The 19,558-nt window shown below is 49.8% G+C and overlaps 3 protein-coding genes across 5 annotated transcripts; 2 read left to right on the top strand and 1 right to left on the bottom strand.

The window, feature by feature from the left end:
- Positions 1–573: 573 nt before the first annotated feature.
- Positions 574–8,957, bottom strand: LOC103636459 (transcription factor LG2-like). 3 transcript variants are annotated; one of them, XM_008658808.3, is made up of 12 exons: positions 8,342–8,950; positions 7,502–7,635; positions 6,982–7,085; positions 6,338–6,598; positions 5,038–5,103; positions 4,911–4,970; positions 4,723–4,806; positions 4,567–4,612; positions 4,070–4,344; positions 3,745–3,984; positions 1,235–1,377; positions 574–1,022 (listed from the first exon to the last, which is right to left on the bottom strand). In XM_008658808.3, the coding sequence occupies exons 1-12, from the start codon at positions 8,467–8,469 to the stop codon at positions 932–934; spliced, it is 1,632 nt and encodes a 543-aa protein (XP_008657030.1). In that variant the 5' UTR covers positions 8,470–8,950; the 3' UTR covers positions 574–931. The 3 variants fall into 3 exon arrangements, with proteins under 3 accessions (XP_008657030.1, XP_008657031.1, XP_008657032.1); XM_008658809.3 differs by lacking the exon at positions 1,235–1,377 and having other exon boundaries at positions 8,342–8,957; XM_008658810.4 differs by lacking the exon at positions 6,338–6,598 and having other exon boundaries at positions 8,342–8,949.
- Positions 8,958–12,797: 3,840 nt separating this feature from the next.
- On the top strand, positions 12,798–13,825 carry LOC100382495 (putative ferredoxin-4 chloroplastic). The gene is made up of 2 exons (NM_001175232.1): positions 12,798–12,863; positions 12,997–13,825. The coding sequence occupies exon 2, from the start codon at positions 13,014–13,016 to the stop codon at positions 13,458–13,460; it is 447 nt and encodes a 148-aa protein (NP_001168703.1). The 5' UTR covers positions 12,798–12,863; positions 12,997–13,013; the 3' UTR covers positions 13,461–13,825.
- Positions 13,826–17,304: 3,479 nt separating this feature from the next.
- Positions 17,305–19,258, top strand: LOC100283045 (glucan endo-1,3-beta-glucosidase 7). The gene is made up of 2 exons (NM_001155947.2): positions 17,305–17,440; positions 18,036–19,258. Exons 1-2 carry the CDS (start codon positions 17,350–17,352, stop codon positions 19,193–19,195), a joined length of 1,251 nt encoding a protein of 416 aa, NP_001149419.2. The 5' UTR covers positions 17,305–17,349; the 3' UTR covers positions 19,196–19,258.
- The last annotated feature ends 300 nt before the right edge of the window (positions 19,259–19,558 follow it).

Genomic DNA, 19,558 nt, shown 5'->3' with positions numbered 1-19,558 from the left:
AAGATTTCCACAGTTTCATGAGTGTTGTTTGTCATGTCATCTGATGGGAAGTTCTGTGCATTGTGCAGCAACCGCCTAATTCAGCTGTCCATGGCAGATGATATTGGAAGCAGAGTTGATTTTGGAATTTTGAGCCTACTGATAAGTGATAAGTTGATCTCAAATAATGTGAAAATTGCTTCTCCTTTCCTTCATTTGTCCATCGATCGCTCTGGTCTTGCATCTTACAATTTACTTGTCAGTTTATGTAAGATTCCTATTGCTGTTTTTACATGTGTTGCACAATATTGATATTTCTTGCTATGCACTCCCCATGTTTCATTCTAAATTATAATTCGTTTATGTATCTAGAAAAGTCAAAACGACTTATATATAATTTAGGAGGGTGCATAATATTTTCTAGTTGTTTCACTATCGGCGCTTCTTTACCGTCACAGTTTCGTTCTTTTCCATCAGTGCTTAGCAGAATCTAGAATGGGAGATTGGCTCCCACTGTTAGTTGTTTCATTTTCATTTGTTGAACTACAGGTGACAGATTATTGTCTGCCCACGAAAATGTGTTCGCCAAAATACTTGATTTGAAAAAGGCATTTAATGGTTACTCTGTCACTCTAACTGCAATTAGTGCTCTCTGGCAAGTGAGCAGCCAGAATCTTCTGCCACTGCTTTGTTTTCTGCTGCTACCCGCAAAAAATTCTGCGGGGCTAACCCTTCAATCAGTTCAAGAGCCATATGAACAGGTCAGCCACCCAACATCGCACCACAGCAATTCCTTTCCCCCCGCCCTTTTCGCCTAGTGATATTGCTTTCTTAGTACTTTAATGATAGAACATTACAATGCATCTCTCTCTCAAAACCTCTAATCTTTGTAACATCACCTTCGCCGCCAAAGTTTACACCCTCCGACACCACCGCACCACCAGGTAAGGCCTCAAAATCCGCTGAACTGATTCTGCCGCTGGTGGTGCAGGGCTTGCAGTTCCGTTGCTGTGGGGCTGAGGCTCTCTGACCTGATGAAGGTGCTGTTACACGAGAAATACATGTCATTGTCAGCCACGTCCATTTCTGACTTTTTTCATATAATGAATTCCGAAAACAGGTGACCCTATCTTTAAAAAAAAATGAAGGAATACATGTGATTCAGACATGGTTGGGAACAGCCACAGTGCAGTTGATCAACATGACACTAATGGAGAGTCAAGTTTTTGCAGGTGATCAAGCTTGTGAAACATACTCGCCGGGACGGGAAGCCCAGAGGTTGCTGAGAGCTCTAAGGCGGCTGTAGTACTCCCCAATAGAGAGGAAGCACCGCGCAGCCTGCCGAGTGGTCAGGATGCGGCGCATCTGATGCAACGTCTGCTGCCTTAGATTGTCGGCCTGCGGTTGTAGCAACACACATGAAAAAGAAAGGTGAGATGTCACATTAGCGTTGTTTCTTGTCTTGGCTATACTGCGCATTGGCGTTTCCAACATCTTGAATGACAGGGCACTCTCGGATCCTATTCTAGTGCTGTCTTTCTGTCTTGTCCCAGATATATTCTATCCTGGACAATCGCTGAAAGTTCCCAGCTGCTGCTTAAGCTTAATCTAATGAAATGTTGTTTTCAGCAAAGTTTGGACTTTAGATAGTGTAGCAATTCTTTTTCCTACTGATGGTGTATTGTCCTTGTCATTTCCTTGTAGTGTTATATACTTCTAGAGCATGAAAAGGAATCTAAATTAAGTATTAGCTATACACAGCCTCTATCCTGAAAAGAGAGAGAGAGAGAAAAAAGCGAGGCTGTGGTATATCGTCTGTGATCGTGTTTATTGCAAGTCTTTTTCATATGCACCTTTATTGCAATGCTTTGTGTGAAATGATTGCTCCAATCATGAATTAGGAAGCATACTTCCCCATCCTTATAAAATTACATATATATACCTTTATCAAAAGTTGCTTAGAGTATCTCCAGCAGCTCCCTAATCATGAATTAGGAGAGATGCTGCAGCAGATAGCCAACAATCTCCTTCAAAATATGTGGAACCTACCTATCAGATCATAATTTATTTATTTATTTTCCTTTCTCTCTCTAACGCAACGCTAGAAAGTACTCTTGCGAGTTGCGACGCGCGCCAGTCCTTGTTGAGCGGGGACAAGGGTTAGGGTGCATGCCAAGTTGTAGCCATGGCCTTTGGCCTCCGTTGTGGGTAGTTAGCAGAGAGTATTGGGTGGGTTCCATGCTAGTGGGGGAGATGTAATTTCTCGTTTATTTAAAGAGAGCCGAAGAGTTTTTTATCACCAAAACAAAAAGTGAGAGCAAGAAACAGAGTCCATCTCCCCTAATATGACAGGTTTATGGGGATAATGAATGAGAGTGGACAAAAGATGCTCTATTAATTGCACTTTAGAAAATGGAGAGTAGTAAAACCTACCAAAACAAGGCGGTCCATGATCTGAAATACTTATTCTAGAATAAATTTTAAATGTTAAAAGTGTACTTATTTGTAATCTGCCTTCTAGCCAATTTCTGTCCACAGAAGGAATCAAAGCTCAGGAAAGTTGAAATCAAACTAACAAAATGGAGGTCGCAATCAGCTTTTACCCCCATGAGAGAGAAGATAATCCATAGAAAGCCATGCTCATTTCTTTAAGAACTTCTGGTGGAACAGCAAGCCCAATCTTTATTTTTAGGCTACTTGTTGTCCATGGGACTGAATTTTAGGTGGGTGTGTCCTTTTCCTGACCACTATGCATGGATTGAACCTTAACTTTTGCAAGACATGGAACACCATGAGTAAGGCCTCTAGTATTCTACTTCTTTAGTTTTAAAATAAAAACATCATTCTAGCTTCATGTGTTTGTCTTAAGAACAAGTGTCATTCTCACTTTTGAATACATACTTATTTTTTTATTAATACATCTCTACATTTCTTCATATCTTTATATGCATTATATATTTTTAATTTTTTTTGATCCTGTACCCAAAACTTTAAAAAGATACTCATTATTTATAAGACAGAGGGAGCAGTATGTTGGTTGTGGGCGCTATGTTCTGCAGAGGCAGTGAGGCACCAGCAAACAAAAGGGAGAGAATAAAAATAAGTTTTTTTTAAAAAAAAGGAATATAAAAGAGATGGCCGGCCCAGAGAAAAGAAGACACACAATAAAGGCATTATTTATGCAGAGTGCCAACTGTAAGTATCCGGCTATTGACTTTCTGTAGAAAGATACAAGTGTGTACGTGTATGTACTCCCAGTACAATTGTGTGATCAGGAACAATGCATCGCCAAATCTTCACTTAAAAAAGGGATCAAAAGCTTTGCCCTCTTTGGTCCCTACCAAAACATTGTCGACAGCAGCATTAGCCTCTTATTTGTTGTTTAATTACAAGCTCATTATGCGTGCTGGAAAGTGGTAATGATGCTTATCCGTTTATCTGCAGGTTTAAGCTAGCTTTCTGACAAAAGATTGGCCTGCCCCTGCCATGCAGAAGGCAGGACAAGACCCTGTAGCTTGTAGGACGAGGACCAGGCGACCGGCGGCATTGCTACTGTTATGTTGCTGTGCAGTTCTGACAGGGAGGGAAGTACTGGTGTACTTGAAAGTTTAAGCTAGCTTTTTTTTTTCTCTCGCCGTGTTAATTCTTTTTTTGTGTGTTTTAAAAACCCTTTACTGACCATGATCTACAGTAAGAATAAGATCTTAAGGGTGGTGTGTCAATGATACAGGAAATGGAGGAGAGTAAAGAAAAAAAGACGGTGACCTGTTGATAGAAGTTTTCGAGGCTGGCAATCTTGTCAAGTGCGACGGCCATGATGTTCATGCAGTTGGGGGCGGCGGAGCCCTCGTTGAGCGTGCCGGCGGCGACTGTGTCGGCCAGGGCCTGGTGCAGCTGGTGCAGGCCCTGGGCGAGCGCCTCCTCCGCCTGCTCCGACGACTGCTGCAGGCTGCAGATCCCCAGCAGCTGCTGCTCCGTCAGCGGGTCCAGCTGCGGTATCAGGACCTGCATGGCAAAGAAAAAGAGAAAGAGGCTCAAGTACGGCGCGCCGCCTCAGACTCAGACTGGGTGGGGCGCACGGACGGACGACCTTGAGCAGCTCAGACGGGCGGAAGCCTCCCATCCAGAAGAAGCAGCGCTCGGCGGGGGTGGTCCAGGAGCCGGTGAGGAGGTGGAAGACGTCGGAGCGCGCGAGCGCCGCCTTGAGCTGGAACAGCTCGTCGTGGTGCTGCATGCACTCCTCCACGATGAGGCCCAGGTTGGCGTCCAGCAGCAGGTGCGCCTGCAGCCCGCCTCGGAGCTCCGCCAGCCGCTTGCTGTCGTCGTCCAGCCACCGCGCGTACTCCATGTCGAACATGGCGGCGCCTGTATGCGTGGGTACGTATAAACGGAGTTACTCCACTGCTAGCAGCACAAGTTTTTTCACGCCAAACGAGGCAGGCAGGCCGGCCGTTCCTCTCGGTAACTGCGCCGTGGCCTGCGGCGGCAGCTACAGGCCGCAGCTGCAGCCGCATGGCGAAGCTTTTGCAGCAATGGTAGTACTTGAATTGGAAGGAAGCGGATGTACGGACGGTGACTGGGCATTACCACAGCTCATGTCCCCGGCGGCGCCGCACCCCCCAACGCCCACGCCCTGGACCACGGTAATCCCAAGACATATCAAAGCTCTGTGAATGATACGAACTTCCATCCGATGCATCAGGTAGACGCGTTTCTGAGTTGGTGACTGACTCTGGAACGAACCTGTGAGTGTGACCGTGCTCTCTGGAACTCGTGCTCGACGTGCTGAAGCCTGATCCTGGTAGTCTCGAGCTGCTGCACGTAAGCCTGCAGCGAAAGTAGGAGTAGATCACTCTCAGCGATCCCAGGGCCACGCGTTCTCTTTGCTGATCAAAACAAAACAAAGCCATCGAGTTCTCTAGTCACAGCACCTTCTTCCTCAGCCTGCTCTTCCTCGCAGCCTCTCTGTTCTGCGCCAGCCGCCGTTCCGTCTGCGATGCAAGGAAGGGTTGTTATGAAGTTCAATGGCGCCAGTGGATCCATGCTATATATCCCCACCTTGGCATCTACCAGCTTGCCATCTTTTCCTGTGGATCCATGCTTCCTCTGTACGTGCGAATGACACTGAAAAAACAACCCAGCGGAATTAGAACACACATGTACTAGTATAGTAGTATCCCTATCCGTTCTCTTCTCCTCCACATCATCACAGTGCGTGCCCATCTCGCCATCCAGGTAAGAGCAAGTATAATGGCTAAATGCTGGCATGACATAGAAGAGAAGAGAGAGAGAGTATAGGTAGGCTACAAACTAACAACAGCTTATACATAGAAACAAAAAAAAAATTATAAGAGAGATAATCATTATACATAGCGGCTATAAGATAGAATGCAAAGGTTCTTATAGGCAGCCGTAGACTATATATTATTAACCTTGCTCTAATTTCAGCCATAGGGCACAGAAAGAAACAGGCCAAAGCTCCTGTCGTCCTTCTCTCTGATCATCTATCGTCGATGGGTGCAGCACGGCAGCACACTGACACTGTCCATCTTCTCCAAACGCAAGTCTTTTTGGCTGTAGCTGTCCCCGAAAGCTCGGCGACTCAGTGAGCCGCCACGGCTCTGTTGCGGCAAGGTGCAGGGAGATAAAGATGGATGGGGTTATGTTATCCATCCACGGTTAGGGATTGACAAGATGCCATTAGGAGAGTCCAATCAACCAGGGCTGCCTTGTTTTCCCTTCCTCAAGCATCAATCAATCATGGACATGGCTGGCTTTCTATTCGGAGACAGAGGGGCGCCACATGGCATCGCGCGCGCAAGGGACACGAGTAGGGAATGCCTTTTTTGTTTAGAGGCAGGTCCGTCTGGCCCAGTGGCCCTTAGTTAAGTACACACACTCCATGGCCGTGAGGTAAGCTGCAGGGAGTGGCTGGGGGTGTGGGGTGGGGTGCGTGCGTACACCACACTCCACAGTGCTGACTTTGCCGTACGTGCATTGCCTCGGCAGGCGTTGGTGTCATGGTGTGTGTGTGACATGAGAGAACACCATGTCTCGTACCGCAAGATTGAAGACCGAGTTTTTCAACGACTGGACAGCAATATTCTGACGAGACTGGTGAGTCGTGATGCACGGAGCTCTTCTCTTGGTGGCTGGAGCTGGAGCTGGTGTACTGCAGCTAGCCGGCTATCTAGTAGGGCTGTTAGACTGTAGGACTAGGAGGGGGTGCTAGTACTACTGACGGGTGCATGCTGTGACAGGAAAAGATGAATGGTGTGGCGCTGTGGTGTGGTGCACTGGACACTGCAGGTGCGGCAGGACAGAGGGCCAGGGGCAGCAGAGGAGGCCCGTAGCGTACCTTGTCATGGTCTCCACCTCCGTCTCCGTGCAGCGGGAGCGGGTGGTGGTGCTGGTGCTGCTGCTGAAACTGAAAGCTCGGCGGGGCGGCACCGGCAGCCGCAGCGGCGAGGCCTGGCTTGTAGCTGTAACCATCAGCGGTCACCATCATGGCCTCCTGCCGCGGCGCAGAGGAGGCTGCTGGGGACGCCAGCTCCATCTGAGACATTGCGTTCTGGGCTGAGCTCGAGTCAGTGGTGCTCCCTACTGACTGCGAATTCCCCTGTTCCAGCAATTACGCGCAGCAACGGTGAGCGCGCGGGGTTAAAAGGATTTTTATGCCATGTCTGCTGCTCTCGGCTGCGGTAAAATTTACTGTAAGTGGAGTAACAAAACCGATCGAACAGCAACGAGCGTCGCTCGACGGCTCTCTCCCCTGGCTCGCCTCGTCGTGTCTGGCAGCAGCCTGCAGGTGCAGACCACGTGCAGAGAGAGAGAGAGAGCGAATCGCCAAAAGACAGCCACATCTTTTCTTGGGTTCAGGGACGGTGACGAGCCAGAGGAGAGGAGGAGAGCCGAGCGAGGAGAGACAGCCGAGGAGACGAACGAATGAATGAATGCGTTCGTGCGTGCGTCAGTGATCATGGGAGGTGGCGGGGCCTTTACACTGTGCAGCTGCTGTTGATGCCTCATTGGCAACGAAGGGAAGATCTCCAGCGTGGGCGGCCTGGCAGCAGCACCCGCGAGATATCCTGCCGCCGCCGCCGCCGCTGCATGCATACAAAGAGAATTAAATATCGGGTGTCGATGCTTTTCCTGTTCATGCATCTCACTTGCACCCTCCATGAGCTTGGAGAGACCGAGAGAGAGAGGGAGGAGAGCCTAGTCTGGAGCAATGCATGCTGCACAGTAGGAGAAGTGAAAGAGATATTTCCATGTTTGTGGCATCGGCATCGCACGCACCATTACATGCAGGTGCGGCTGCGGCACATGCACACTGTGTTTGCTTGCTTGCATAGGAATGGTAACCGGCAGGAGCACAAAAGGCGAGGCATGTCTCGCCCTGTGCGGCGCTGTGCCCGTGTCGCAAGAAACGGACGAGCCTTTCTGGCAAAGTACCCTAGAAGTCCGGACTCCGGAGACACACAGGAGGAAGATGAAAAAGAAAACGAAAAAAAAAACTTACACTTTGCCTGCGCGACGTCGTTCTTGGTGATCACGCCGGGATCGACGCCGCCGCCGCCGCCATGGATGAGGGCCTCCTCCAGCTCCCCGAACCCGAAGTAGGCAGCGGCCGCGGCCGCAGGCTGGTGGAAGTCCCTGCCCAAGCAGTAGCGCACACGGAGCCCATCAGTCATCGCCCGGCCCCGCCCAAGCTATAGCCTGCGACAGGCAACGAGACCGCCCCACGAGAAGGCAGGGCGAACGAAGCTAGCACTAGCAGATAAAGGCTTTTCAAGAATGGGAAGGCCGGGACTGCCTAAAGCACGAGGCTTGTAGCTATGGGAGTTGGGAGTACGGGCTATGGCTGGGGCTGGGGCTGGGGCTGGGGCAAGGGCTGGCAGCAGATAAGGATGAGGGGGCCAAAAGATGGCGCCGCCGATCGATCTCGGTGCCCAAACAAACCGCTCGCACTCGCAGGATCCAGGCCTCTTGAGCATTAAGAAAAAAAAATTCGGTGCGTGGGCGGAGGTGTAATCCAACCGAAGCGGCACGGCATAAGCTCGTGGAATCGGTCTGTTACAAAGACGGATAAAAGGGGGGGTGCAAAGAAAAATACTTTAAAGAAGTTGCGCACTCAAGCATTTCAAAACGCAGCAAGCGCTGTGCTGCCTGGGAGCAAGCTTAGCTAGCGAGTTGCGATTGCGACGCGGAAAAAGGGTTCTGAGAGCTATGGCGCCGGTGGTCTTGCATGCGGCCTCTTGGAATCGGGTTGGGTGAGCCGGTGAGGCGAGGTAGAAGACGGTTGGCAGAGGGAACAAAGACAAACCGGAAGTAAAGTTGAGGGAAGAGAGAGAGGCGGTACAGGAAGCAGGTCGGCGGCGCAGCGGCGGCGCCGCCGGCGCCGTGGGCTTGGACTCCATACGCGAGCGCCTGGTTGAGAGGCAGCGCTGCCCTCTCCATCCTCCAGGAACTCTCCTCGCCTTGCACCATATATGGCCGCCGCCGCTAGCTCTACGACCAACGAGAGACCAGAAGGAAAGAGCTGAGAGCGGTGGCGATGGACTGTCTGTCTATATAGACGAGAAGAAGGGTGGGAGAGCCAGAGGAAGGAGATAGCTGCTTAATTTCCCTCGTTTGAGGCACTGGCGAATTGTGTGTGAATCAGCCTTGGAGTTGCATCCACTGTGCTGCAAAGAAGATCTCGTCCTTTTGAACACGTATTGCCGTCTCTTTTTTCTTTCACAGCAGGCTCGTAACAGCTAGGCAGATAGCTGGGCTGTTGGGGGCGGAGGCGAGATGCAGACATGCAGTCATGCAGAGGGCAGGCCAGAGCGACGAAGAGATGCAGGGAGGGAAGGACCGAAGGAGGGAGGGAGAGGGAAAGAGGTGTGTGTGTCTGGTAGGGCTTTTCTGTCAGCGTTTCTGTCTCCTACTCCACTCCTTGTAACCACCTTTCACGTCTCATTGGCCCCCTCGCCTCTGAGACGGCAAGTACTCAACAAAAGGAGCATTTGAATAGAGAAACGATGGACAGGGTCACGAGACCGTATCCTGTGCGCAAGGAGGGCTGTTGCTCCCATGAGCAAAATCAATCCAGACCATACCCTCCACATCCAATGGTGCTGCGTCAGGGGAGGTTTTTGTAAAATGTACAGAGCAAGAGTGTAGAGGCTTCTTTACAAAATAGACGCAACACCGTTAGATATGGAGGGTGCGGTCTGGATTGAGAGCGGGAGAAGAATCAGAGAGAGAGAAAGGCACACGAGCTTTAAAAAGAAAAGGGAGTCGAGCTCGAGAAGTTGTTCTACACTTCCATCTTCCTCTTCTCCTATCGTGTCAAGAAGAGCGGGGGGAGGGGAAAGCGTAGCCACGGCTAGGACAGACACGGGAGTTGATTAGATTCGTCAAACTCTACGCCCCACCCTCATCACTCTAAGCAACTAGCCTTGTTTAGTCTGAAGCAACCCTAACCGAAGCACAACAAAACATATATGATATGGTCACAACCTACAGCGTGAAAAAATATAAAATCCTAGGGGTATGGAACATATGAATGGAGCACGCTAAACACATTTGTGTGAGCTGTGGCCAAGTTGCTGGCTGGCCCATTAGTGCCTGATCCTTTTGCCTAAGTAGGGCTGCAAGCGCATCATAAACTACACACCCAAAGAAAATGCGTTCATACTCGCTGGCCAAATCCTCATGTCACACATTGTTTAGGTAAAACACTGTTTTATACTGAAAAGCGCACGATTTACATAATAGAGCTTGAGATAGGAGATGCGGTAGAACAAGGTAGGTTGAAAGTGTTGTTGGAGGCAGCCTAATAATCCGATGAGCCGCAAAAGGTCCAACCAAGCTCGTCTGCTCTACTACTTAAGTTCTTATTGATTTCTCTCGCTGCTAGTTCCTTTGTCGCTTGTTTCTCTCTCTAGCTAGCAAGTCGTTGTTCAACCGGGCTTGGTCAAGGCTAAAATTACAAAAGGGTTTTCTGTTCATGTGCCGAAGGCCAGACGCTTCAGTGAATCATTGAACAGTATGAACGGAGAAAGGGCAGGGGGATACTGTACTGTACAGTAGTATACCCCAGCCAGTGCCAGTAGAAGGTCGTTGTTCAGTGAGAGATTCGGTAGATTTCGCAAATCTTCTGGCAAGAACAGGCCTGCGCTGTACAGTCTCGCTCGCTTCCAGTTTTTTTTTTTATTGGGCTTGGGCATAGAACGTTGGGGAATCAGCAAGTGAGCTACACGCAAGCTAGAAGAGGGAGATGGAGCATGAAGTTCTGGCGAATCGTTCGTCTCTGCCGTCCAGCAACGGCAAATTATATTACAGGAGCGAAAACGAGACATGGCTATTTCCAATTATTATATATGACATCGCAATTCGTGACGACATCGTAATCTTACTTAATACAACTCGTTCCTTGTCTCCTAATTTCCCTGGAACCTTTTTTTTACATGACTTGCCTTTAGGAATTCCACGCTCAGTGGCCGGAATATGGATAGTTCAGATGTCTCCTAACTGTCACTTATGCATCTCTCTTCTTGTTTCTGTATTTTTCTCGTGCTCTATCCAGAGCCTACATTAGAAAGTTTCTTGCAGTATAGACTCTTCCAATTCATGTGTTCCATCTAAAGGCTACATTAGAAATTTTCTTGCAGATTAGACTCCTTCCCTGTGTTCTATCCAAAGGCTACATTAGAAATTTTCTTGCAGTTTAGACATCTTTCCTGTGTTCCATCCAAATGCTACATTAGATATTTTCGTGCATTATACTCCTGCAGAATTGCATGTTTCATGCAACTATAGTCCCGTGTTTTCCCCCGCTATTCTGTGTTTTGAGAACTCTGCGTTCCCAAGGAGGTTGAAAAGAAAGATTTTGTTATAGTGTGTAACTGTTTCATGTCAATGCCACTACGAAATGTTTGGATCTAAACTTGTATAGCAAAGCAACTGGCACAGAAAAATCAACAGCTTGAACTTTCAGCCCAGCCCTGTGAGTTGTCTCATCGTATTTTACGGAACAGGTGACATGTCAACAGGGGCGAGGACTTAAAAAACGAGTTTTGGGACGGGCGGCCATCGAAAGAGCTCACAAAAAAAAAACAGTACTCGCGAATCTCCTAACTACGAGAGGGGGATGCCAATACCCGTTTCTTTCACCTACGAGCAAACGGCAGAAGGCTAAAGAACGTCAGTGCTGTTTGGTTCACGAAATGTAACGTAAAGGGTAATGGTAATGGTAATGGTTTACACTTGATTACTAGCGATAACAAATTTAAATAGTCCGGTATCAATTTTTAGTATGGTATCTGATTACGGTTGGACTAAAATAAACATGGTTTAGCGTTATCACTTACCCATTACGTTACAAATATTTGAACCAAACGGTATCTTCATTCATTGCCTGTGCCACAGACAAGGGTGGGCTTTTGACCATGAAAGCAAAGCGAGCGTCGTTCATTTATTCCCTGTTTTGCTAGAAGAAGCACTGACCGACAATTTGGAACTCATAGCTCCGAAAGAAGGACAGAAGCCCGATCTCTTGGAAATAGAACTTTCGTGCCACAAGGGCTTGGACGAAGGCAAGTTCATTCTATAAGGTAAAGTCATGTAATAAAGAATAGAGTTTCGGTGTTGGGTCTCGTAACAGTGAGATCGCAGAGCCGGGCTAGTGAGTAAAGTGTACACATCAGCGTAGAGTTTGAAACATATTCGAATTTTCCATATCCACTGGTATATACGAGTTTAGTGTGGTATGACAATTAATGTTTTATTATAAAAAGGAAAAGGAATGAGTGTTTATGTAAAAGAAAATGATACCACAGGAGGAGCGGGATGCTCATTGGTGGTTGAGTAAGAAAATGTGCTACTCCTCACTTTTTACGGGCTAGAATGAGCTTGCGGAATACATAAGTATTCGCCTAGCTTTATTTATGTTTTTAAGTGGCCGAAAACTTCTTTTCTGCTCTGTTCGACTAGAAAGGGATTGTGTCTGCACCAATGTGACTGTGGCTTGGGCTGGTTTCCGCTCCGCTATTTCCCACTCTCTAGAGCTTGCTTTTGATATTGTAATAATTATTGTTTAAGACTCTGAACTATCTGATGAAATCAATGTGTATACTAGGCTCTTGGGACTAGTAATTGTATTACATTTAGGGTCCCAAAGAATTGAGACCCTTTACTGAGAGAGAATCTTCTCCATTCTCATCTCCTAAGACTTTGTTTGGATACTCTATTATTGACCCAGATCCGTGTGTGTTGAGATGGATTGATGTGTAAATTAGTTTAAGTTACACCACAATCCAGCTCAATACATGTGAATTGAGCTCAATAATAGATTACCCAAATTAGGTATAAAGGATTGTTCGGTTAGGAGCGGATCAAGTGGGGTTAGAGTAAATTTCCCTCAATCCATTTTAAATCAAACAATCTCAAAGAAATCCATTTCAAACCAAACAAACCCAAAGGAAAGAATTCTGCAGGAATCGGGGATCGGACCTATTACCATCTTTACGAGGGGCCGTACTTAGATTAGCCAGCTGATTCAGTGATCTGTGGAACTCTTCCACTACGTTCGAGGAGACTCGCGGTAACGAAACTCAAGCCGACCAGGGAGGCCAAATACATCCAAAGTTTGCGCTGCACCTCCGCGACACCTGTAGAGCATATCCTGATGCGAGCTTTCTACGTTCCTCCAGCACCTTCCCCCCATCTTATCACCGATGGCCGTTTCCCGAGGCCATGGCCCCCAGCATCAACTTTTAAATACCGTTGCGTGCAGCGGTGCAGAGCTCGTGTCACTGCTCATCTGTTCGCGCCGCGCTATCTCGTCTGTTCACCTCGTGCTACTGGAGGAGCCAAAGACGACACACGACATACAGGTACGTGTTCATCGACCCTCTCCACGCACGCCCTTCTTTGCGTTCGATCCCTTATCGTTTCTGAATTTTGACCATGTACTTGTCGGTTAATTTCTCTACCCCGGTGAAACTCCGGTCTCGTCGTTGTTTGCAGCCGACAACCTCTAGAGCATGGCGACGGCTGCTGCTGCTGCAACAGCGATGTGCTCCGTTCCAGGCCCGAGCGGCAGCATGCGGCGCCGGGCATTCTGCACATGGAAAAAAGCCGATGCTCCGCGCGTCGCTTCTTCTTCCGTCGCGCGGGTCGTCAGGGCGTCCGCGGCGGCCGTGCACAGGGTGAAGCTGGTCGGGCCCGACGGGTCGGAGAGCGAGCTGGAGGTGGCCGAGGACACCTACGTCCTCGACGCCGCGGAGGAGGCCGGGCTGGAGCTGCCCTACTCGTGCCGTGCCGGGTCGTGCGCGACGTGCGCGGGGAAGCTGGCGTCCGGCGAGGTGGACCAGTCGGAGGGGTCGTTCCTGGACGACGCGCAGAGGGCCGAGGGGTACGTGCTCACCTGCGTCTCCTACCCCAGGGCGGACTGCGTCATCTACACCCACAAGGAGGAGGAAGTGCACTAGCTAGACTGCTGCTGCTGCTGCTATAGAAGATAATATATATTCGAATCCGAGATTCCGAGTAGCGCAGGCAACATTTGTAAAATTGTAGACAGTGGCTACTCCAACCGTGGATGTTCAGAGCGACGTACTGTTTTTATCAAGTTCTACTTCTACAACTGTGTATCTAGTCTAGGCTCCTCTTGGGTCGGTTCATTTGTCGAACGTTTTGGTTTTTAACCCTCGCTCTAGGTTGGTGAACGTTTTGGTGACTTAGCACGGAGTACTTGAGAGACGGGTGACACAAGACGAAGTTCAGAATTCCTTGTGTGTTTCAGTGTTTTTGTCTGTTTGATATACTGTCTACAATATATGGAGGTTGCTTCATTAAATTGCTTATCAGATTGGTCTGTATGGGCCTTATAAGTTGAAAACCGACGAGTCCGGCCCAACAGAATTGGGCCATCTCTACACTGCAGCTTCTTTGCTGTCACTTTGCTATATGACCGCGTTTTGCCCATGAAACTACCATGTAAGCTTGTTCGTTTAGCTCTCAATCTATGTGGATTGAGTGGAATTGGGTGGGTTTAAATCCTAAGTAAATCAAATTTTTTCACAATTTTTTTCTAGTCCCGTCCAATCCGTAGGTAACGGGATTAACCGAACAAGACCTAACGGAGAGAAGATAGAACCGTGAAAGAAAGGCTTGTGGGATGTACTACGTTGCTTCTGGCATTTAGAATTCAGAGACGGTAAGATTATTTTATCGTAGCGGTTTAGTTAAACTCTTTTATTATATACAAAGAAGAATCAGTTTCCATTTCATTGTTGTCGTACATAACGTCGATTTAGACGTCAATCACTGCGATGACAATCAGCGACGGTGCCCTCTGCAGAGGCGCACACGGTTCGCGGCTAGACGCTGGACGATCCACGAACTGATACAGGGGCTGGTGTTCCTGCCTAAAGGATCGGACGGTCCGCGCCTAAAGGATCGGACGGTTCGCGCCTATAGGTCGGACGTTCCGCACGTACGTAGGGGTCGGTGAAGATTGCCGACGACGCCTGGATCTCGCTCCTACGAAGGACCCCGTTGGGAAGGAGAGATTCTAGGTGTTGTCTAGGCCTAAACACCTCTAATCGATGTAGAGCCGAAGAGAAGCGAAAAATTTAGGGATTAAGGGGCTAAACTAGAATTACTCCTAATGCATAAGGTAAAAACGACGAATAGACTTGATTTGATAGATTGTTCAAGTATTCAATCGGCCGTAGCCCTTCATCTATATAAAGGGAGAGGTCTGGACCCGTTATAAATCGTTTCCCGAGCTAATTCTGTGGTTTTAGCTAACAAACCCCGCAATAAACTCGAAACCCTAACTGATTCTGCGCACGCGCGAACCGTCCGCACAGTTCTTTTCTGTCAACACATGTGTTTCACATAAAACATTAGTTTCTATTGTTGTCTTAGCGTTTTGATTAAATTTATATAAAAAACTATAGATATTAATAATATAAAATAAATGACATGACATTTTTTTATCAGTTTTTATTTATTAATATAAATACTGATATTATGTTTTTTTACAAATCGATTTAAACTAGATCGAACGATATATGTATTATATTAATAATATAATATGTATACTTTTTTGACGAAGGGGACAAGATAATAGCTAAATAATCTACTGCATGATACCGACATCCACACGATGGACTCCTACATTACTACATGTGTTTTTCACTGGCCCGATGGGTGCTCAGACCTGCCGCTGTTCCCGATTAGATGATGATTGCTTTCGAAGTTCAAAGTTCAAACACATATTGATCTTGCATTGAAAACGAGTCAAGAAAGCCACGCCATGTGATGTGATGTGATGTGATGTGACTGTGAGAGCCGCGCGTTCAGCCGACGAAAGCTCTGCCCTAAATATCTCATGATAGCACCATGCATGCACCTGGATTAACTCCCCTAAATATCTCATGATAGCATAGCACCATGCACCAACCGTGAAAAAAAGTATTAATAACATTCATTTTCACGACAGCAGGTGAAAAAAAAAACATATTTGGATTTACCTATATCACCCATCTAATAACCAGATAAAATCACAACCGGCTAGCTTGGCCGTATAAACAATACTCCCTCCGTTTCTTTTTAGTTGTCACTGGATAGTTTAATTTTGTAGTATGCAGCGACAACTAAAACGAAACGGAGGGAGTATACGATGGCACGCTACTCCATCCAGGTGCACCTATCCGTCATTTTCGTTTTGGGTGACAGAGATGTGAACAGTCTGGTCAAATCAAATGGTAATGGTTAGCTACCTTAGCCAGTAGTGATCAAACGCGGGGTTTTTTTTTTTGTTTTTTGTTTTTGTCGCGGCAAGAGAGCGATTACATATATGTGTGTGGACGCGTACGATGCATGATAACGTAGCCAGCCGCAACACGCACCTTGAGAAAAAAAAAACATGTTAACGTTGCGCTGCAGAGTTGTCCTGTACTACTCAGGTAATCAGTCAGGTTGTCTAGCAGTTTTATGAGAGTTTGGACCCATCATCCACCACACAACACCACTGATTGGATCGGACAAGTCGGCGACGTTGGCCCGCACGGGAATGGAAGCAGAAGGAGTCACAAACCACAACACACCATCCCGTGTCCGTGTGGTCCATTTCCATGGTACCGGACCAGAGTGGCGTCGTTTGGTTTACTGGTACTCAAGTCAAGGTGCGTGCTGCTAGTAAATGCTAGTGCTACTACTTGCATGCTTCATGTTTTCGGTCCAATTATCTGTAGCGAGCGAGCACCATGCAAGCCATCGTACCAGTATATTATCCTCGGCATGCATGGCTGGCACCGTCAAGCTCCATACGGTTCCCTTGGGAATCATGATCGCTGGATACGATGCAGCGCGTTACTCACCAGGACGCACTTCCGGTTAAAATAAAATAAAGGCAAAGAGGCAGGGACGGCCGTTCACGACGAGTTATCTTCAGATTTGCTGCAGAGATTGAGAATAATATAGCAGTCCTTCATTTCTGTGTCCCCATGCATGACTGGAACTGGAAGAGAAGGTTTCCTACGCTACGATTCCTCTTGCCGTGTCACGCCAAGGGGGCCAGCACAGCACCCAGCAGTTCTCGATTCGTCACTTCATCGCTTCGTCAGACCAGACAAGGGCTGTCCGCTTCAGAGTCTGACTACAGCGTGCGCTGACGTGCGACCCCGAACTGAAGGACTGCCCTCCACACTTCCACCGTGCACGGACGAAAACAAAAAAAAAACCTTCTTAATCACGTCAGGAAAAAAAATATTCTTCTTCGACAGAGAAAGAAAAAGGCAGAGACTAGCCCTTGAACGCCGCCGCCAAATCTCACACGAAGATGCACATGAAACATATAATTGTGGAGAGAGGCGACCGACCGGTCTTGAACGCCGAACACGTACGCGGCGACCGTGGCTAGTTGGAAACGCGGAACGCTCAATTGCATCATCCATCCAGGACTCCAGGCGGGCGAGATGGCAGGCACTCGCGGGCGGCGTCGGCGGGGAACGGAAGCAGGGCAGAAGCCACAAGTGGTGGGAGGCGTGAAGGTACCGACCGACGCGCGCACTGCGCACGTGCCGGAGACAGGCGGTTTGTGACGCCGACGCGCCGGGCCGGCCGGCCGACCTGAGATCAGCAGACTAGGGACTAGCCGACTAGGGAGGGAGAGGGATTTTTTTTCCTTCTCTTCCTCTTCACTTTCCCTGCATGTAAACGCAAGCGCATTTATTTTACTGAAAAACTGCTGCGGGGATGGCGCCGTCACTGGGATGGAGCAGAGTATAAAACCCAGGAGCGAGGGGGGCGTCACGGCCACCGGTCGGTCCCGAGCGACACAACAGACAGAGGAGGAAGGAGAAGGATATGGGAGGCGAGGCGGGAATGGGGCTCCGCGTCCGCGCCTCCTCCCTCCTGCTGTCACTGGTCCTCGAGCTCGCCGTCGCGCTCGTCTCAGGTAACTCCAGTCGCAGTCGCCGGCTCGGTCGGTCCCTGCTCGCTTGTATGTTGTATCACTGTGGATTCTCCCTCTCTCTCCTTGCTCGTGCTCTGCTTTCTGCCGTCATTGCTCTCTTTGCTGCGAATCGGTGCCGCGTCCGCCTGTCCCAGTGAGACGACCTCAGTTGCTATGTCAGTTCTTCCGAGTTCTGGCACGACGTTGCGTCCCGGTTTCATTCTCCGTATGGACAGCACTGCAAGAAGCCGCGAACGAAGAACATGGAGGCGTGATTGATTCAGCTCGGTTGCTAACTCAGCTCTGACACGCATCCGTCCATGGCCATTACATGATTTTACATCTCTATCTAGCTAGCTGTTTCAATCATAGCATTTTGCCTCTCCCACAGATGAATGATCATTCCGTCTGCTTCCCTATACATTATTATTGAGTGTAGCTATATACGAAAGCGACTTTGCACCTAAAACACTTTATGATCGCTGTCTGAGAAAAAAAAAGGGAATTCAATCCCCTCGAACTAAAATATATACAGAACAGCATCAACTCTTCGAGTGCGCCAGTAACGTATTGCCCCGCGTGTGCGTTAATCTGGCAGTGTCGGCGCAGCACAAGTTCGGGATCAACTACGGGCAGATCGCGAACGACCTCCCGGACCCGGCGCAGGTGGCGACGCTCCTGCAGTCGATGGGCGTGAACAAGGTGAAGCTGTACGACGCGGACCCCCGGGTGCTGACGGCGTTCGCCAACACGGGCGTCGGCTTCACCATCGCCGTGGGCAACGAGGACCTGCAGGCGATGGCGGCCAGCCCGGACGCGGCGCGCCGTTGGGTGGCGGCGAACGTGCAGCCCTACGTCCCGGCCACGCGCATCACCTGCGTCACCGTCGGCAACGAGGTCCTGTCGGGCAACGACACGGCGGCGATGGCCAGCCTGCTCCCGGCCATGAGGGCCGTGCACGCCGCGCTCGGCGACGCGGGCCTCGGCCAGCCGGTCGCCGTCTCGTCGGCGCACTCCGTGGACGTGCTCGCCACCAGCTTCCCGCCGTCGTCGGGCGCGTTCCGGGAGGACCTGGCGGGGTACGTGCGCCCCATCCTCGACTTCCACGCGCAGACGGGGTCGCCGTTCCTCGTCAACGCGTACCCCTTCTTCTCGTACAAGGCGAGCCCGGGGCCGGGGCCGGGGGGCGTGTCGCTGCCGTACGCGCTGTTCCAGCCCAACCCGGGCGTGCGCGACCCGGGCACCGGCCTCACCTACGACAACATGCTGTACGCGCAGATCGACGCCGTGTACGCCGCCATGCAGGCCGCGGGGGGGCGCGCGGACGTGGGCGTCACGGTCTCGGAGACCGGGTGGCCGTCCAGGGGCGACGACGACGAGCCCGGCGCCACGGCGCAGAACGCCGCGGCGTACAACGGCAACCTCATGCGGAGGGTCGCCGCGGGCCAGGGCACGCCGCTCAGGCCCGCCGTGCCCGTCGACGTGTACGTGTTCGCGCTCTTCAACGAGGACTTGAAGCCCGGGCCCACGTCGGAGCGGAACTACGGCCTGCTCTACCCCGACGGCTCGCCGGTGTACGCGCTCGACGCCGGCGGTCCGGGCCCGGGCGGCTCGCTCAACCCGTACTACACGTCCATGTTCTCCTCCTCCTCCTCGTCCGGATCGGCGGTGGGCGTAACCTTTTTGACGGAGAAAGTGGTACTATCACTGCTGCTGCAAGCAATTGTAATACTCCGACGATCACATTCGTACTGTTAGACTGTTAGTCAGTGCCATATACTCTTGTAATCTTGTATACGAAAAATATGCATTTCAATTCAACCATAGGGTAGGCCTAGATTCGGGAATTTTGCACGACGGCGGTGTGGCTGCTCCGAAAGCTCTCGTCTTTTCTCTTATTCCCCCGCCCCCAGCAATGGTCTTGAAAAAGGGTGACCTTTTCTTCTTCTCTGTGCACTAACCTATCGAGATGTGGAAGGACCTAAAGGTGAGGTCGATCGATGGCCGGGCTGGGCATCGTCGAAAGCGCAGAGCTTTTGACCCACCGGACGAGCCAAACATTTGGCCGCGTCCTTTCCAAGCTGGCCTGATACCAGTAGCTAACCTTTGGGCGGCAGCAAG

Source organism: Zea mays, chromosome 8 (genome assembly GCF_902167145.1).
Source record: "Zea mays cultivar B73 chromosome 8, Zm-B73-REFERENCE-NAM-5.0, whole genome shotgun sequence".
In the NCBI taxonomy this organism is placed as follows: Eukaryota; Viridiplantae; Streptophyta; class Magnoliopsida; order Poales; family Poaceae; genus Zea; species Zea mays.
The sequence above is the reverse complement of the archived record's forward strand: the minus strand, read 5'-3'. Positions and strand labels throughout refer to the sequence as shown.

Excerpts from the sequence above, each read along its gene's own strand:
- LOC100283045 (NM_001155947.2), top strand. The coding sequence starts at position 17,350 with ATGGGAGGCGAGGCGGGAATGGGGCTCCGCGTCCGCGCCTCCTCCCTC. Across the intron at positions 17,441-18,035 it reads CGCCGTCGCGCTCGTCTCAG|TGTCGGCGCAGCACAAGTTC; the intron begins GTAACTCCAGTC and ends TTAATCTGGCAG.
- LOC100382495 (NM_001175232.1), top strand. The coding sequence starts at position 13,014 with ATGGCGACGGCTGCTGCTGCTGCAACAGCGATGTGCTCCGTTCCAGGC.
- LOC103636459 (XM_008658808.3), bottom strand. The coding sequence starts at position 8,469 with ATGGTGCAAGGCGAGGAGAGTTCCTGGAGGATGGAGAGGGCAGCGCTG. Across the intron at positions 4,613-4,722 it reads GAGCACGGTCACACTCACAG|GGCGTGGGCGTTGGGGGGTG; the intron begins GTTCGTTCCAGA and ends ACCGTGGTCCAG. Across the intron at positions 4,345-4,566 it reads CGCCGGGGACATGAGCTGTG|GCGCCGCCATGTTCGACATG; the intron begins GTAATGCCCAGT and ends CCACGCATACAG.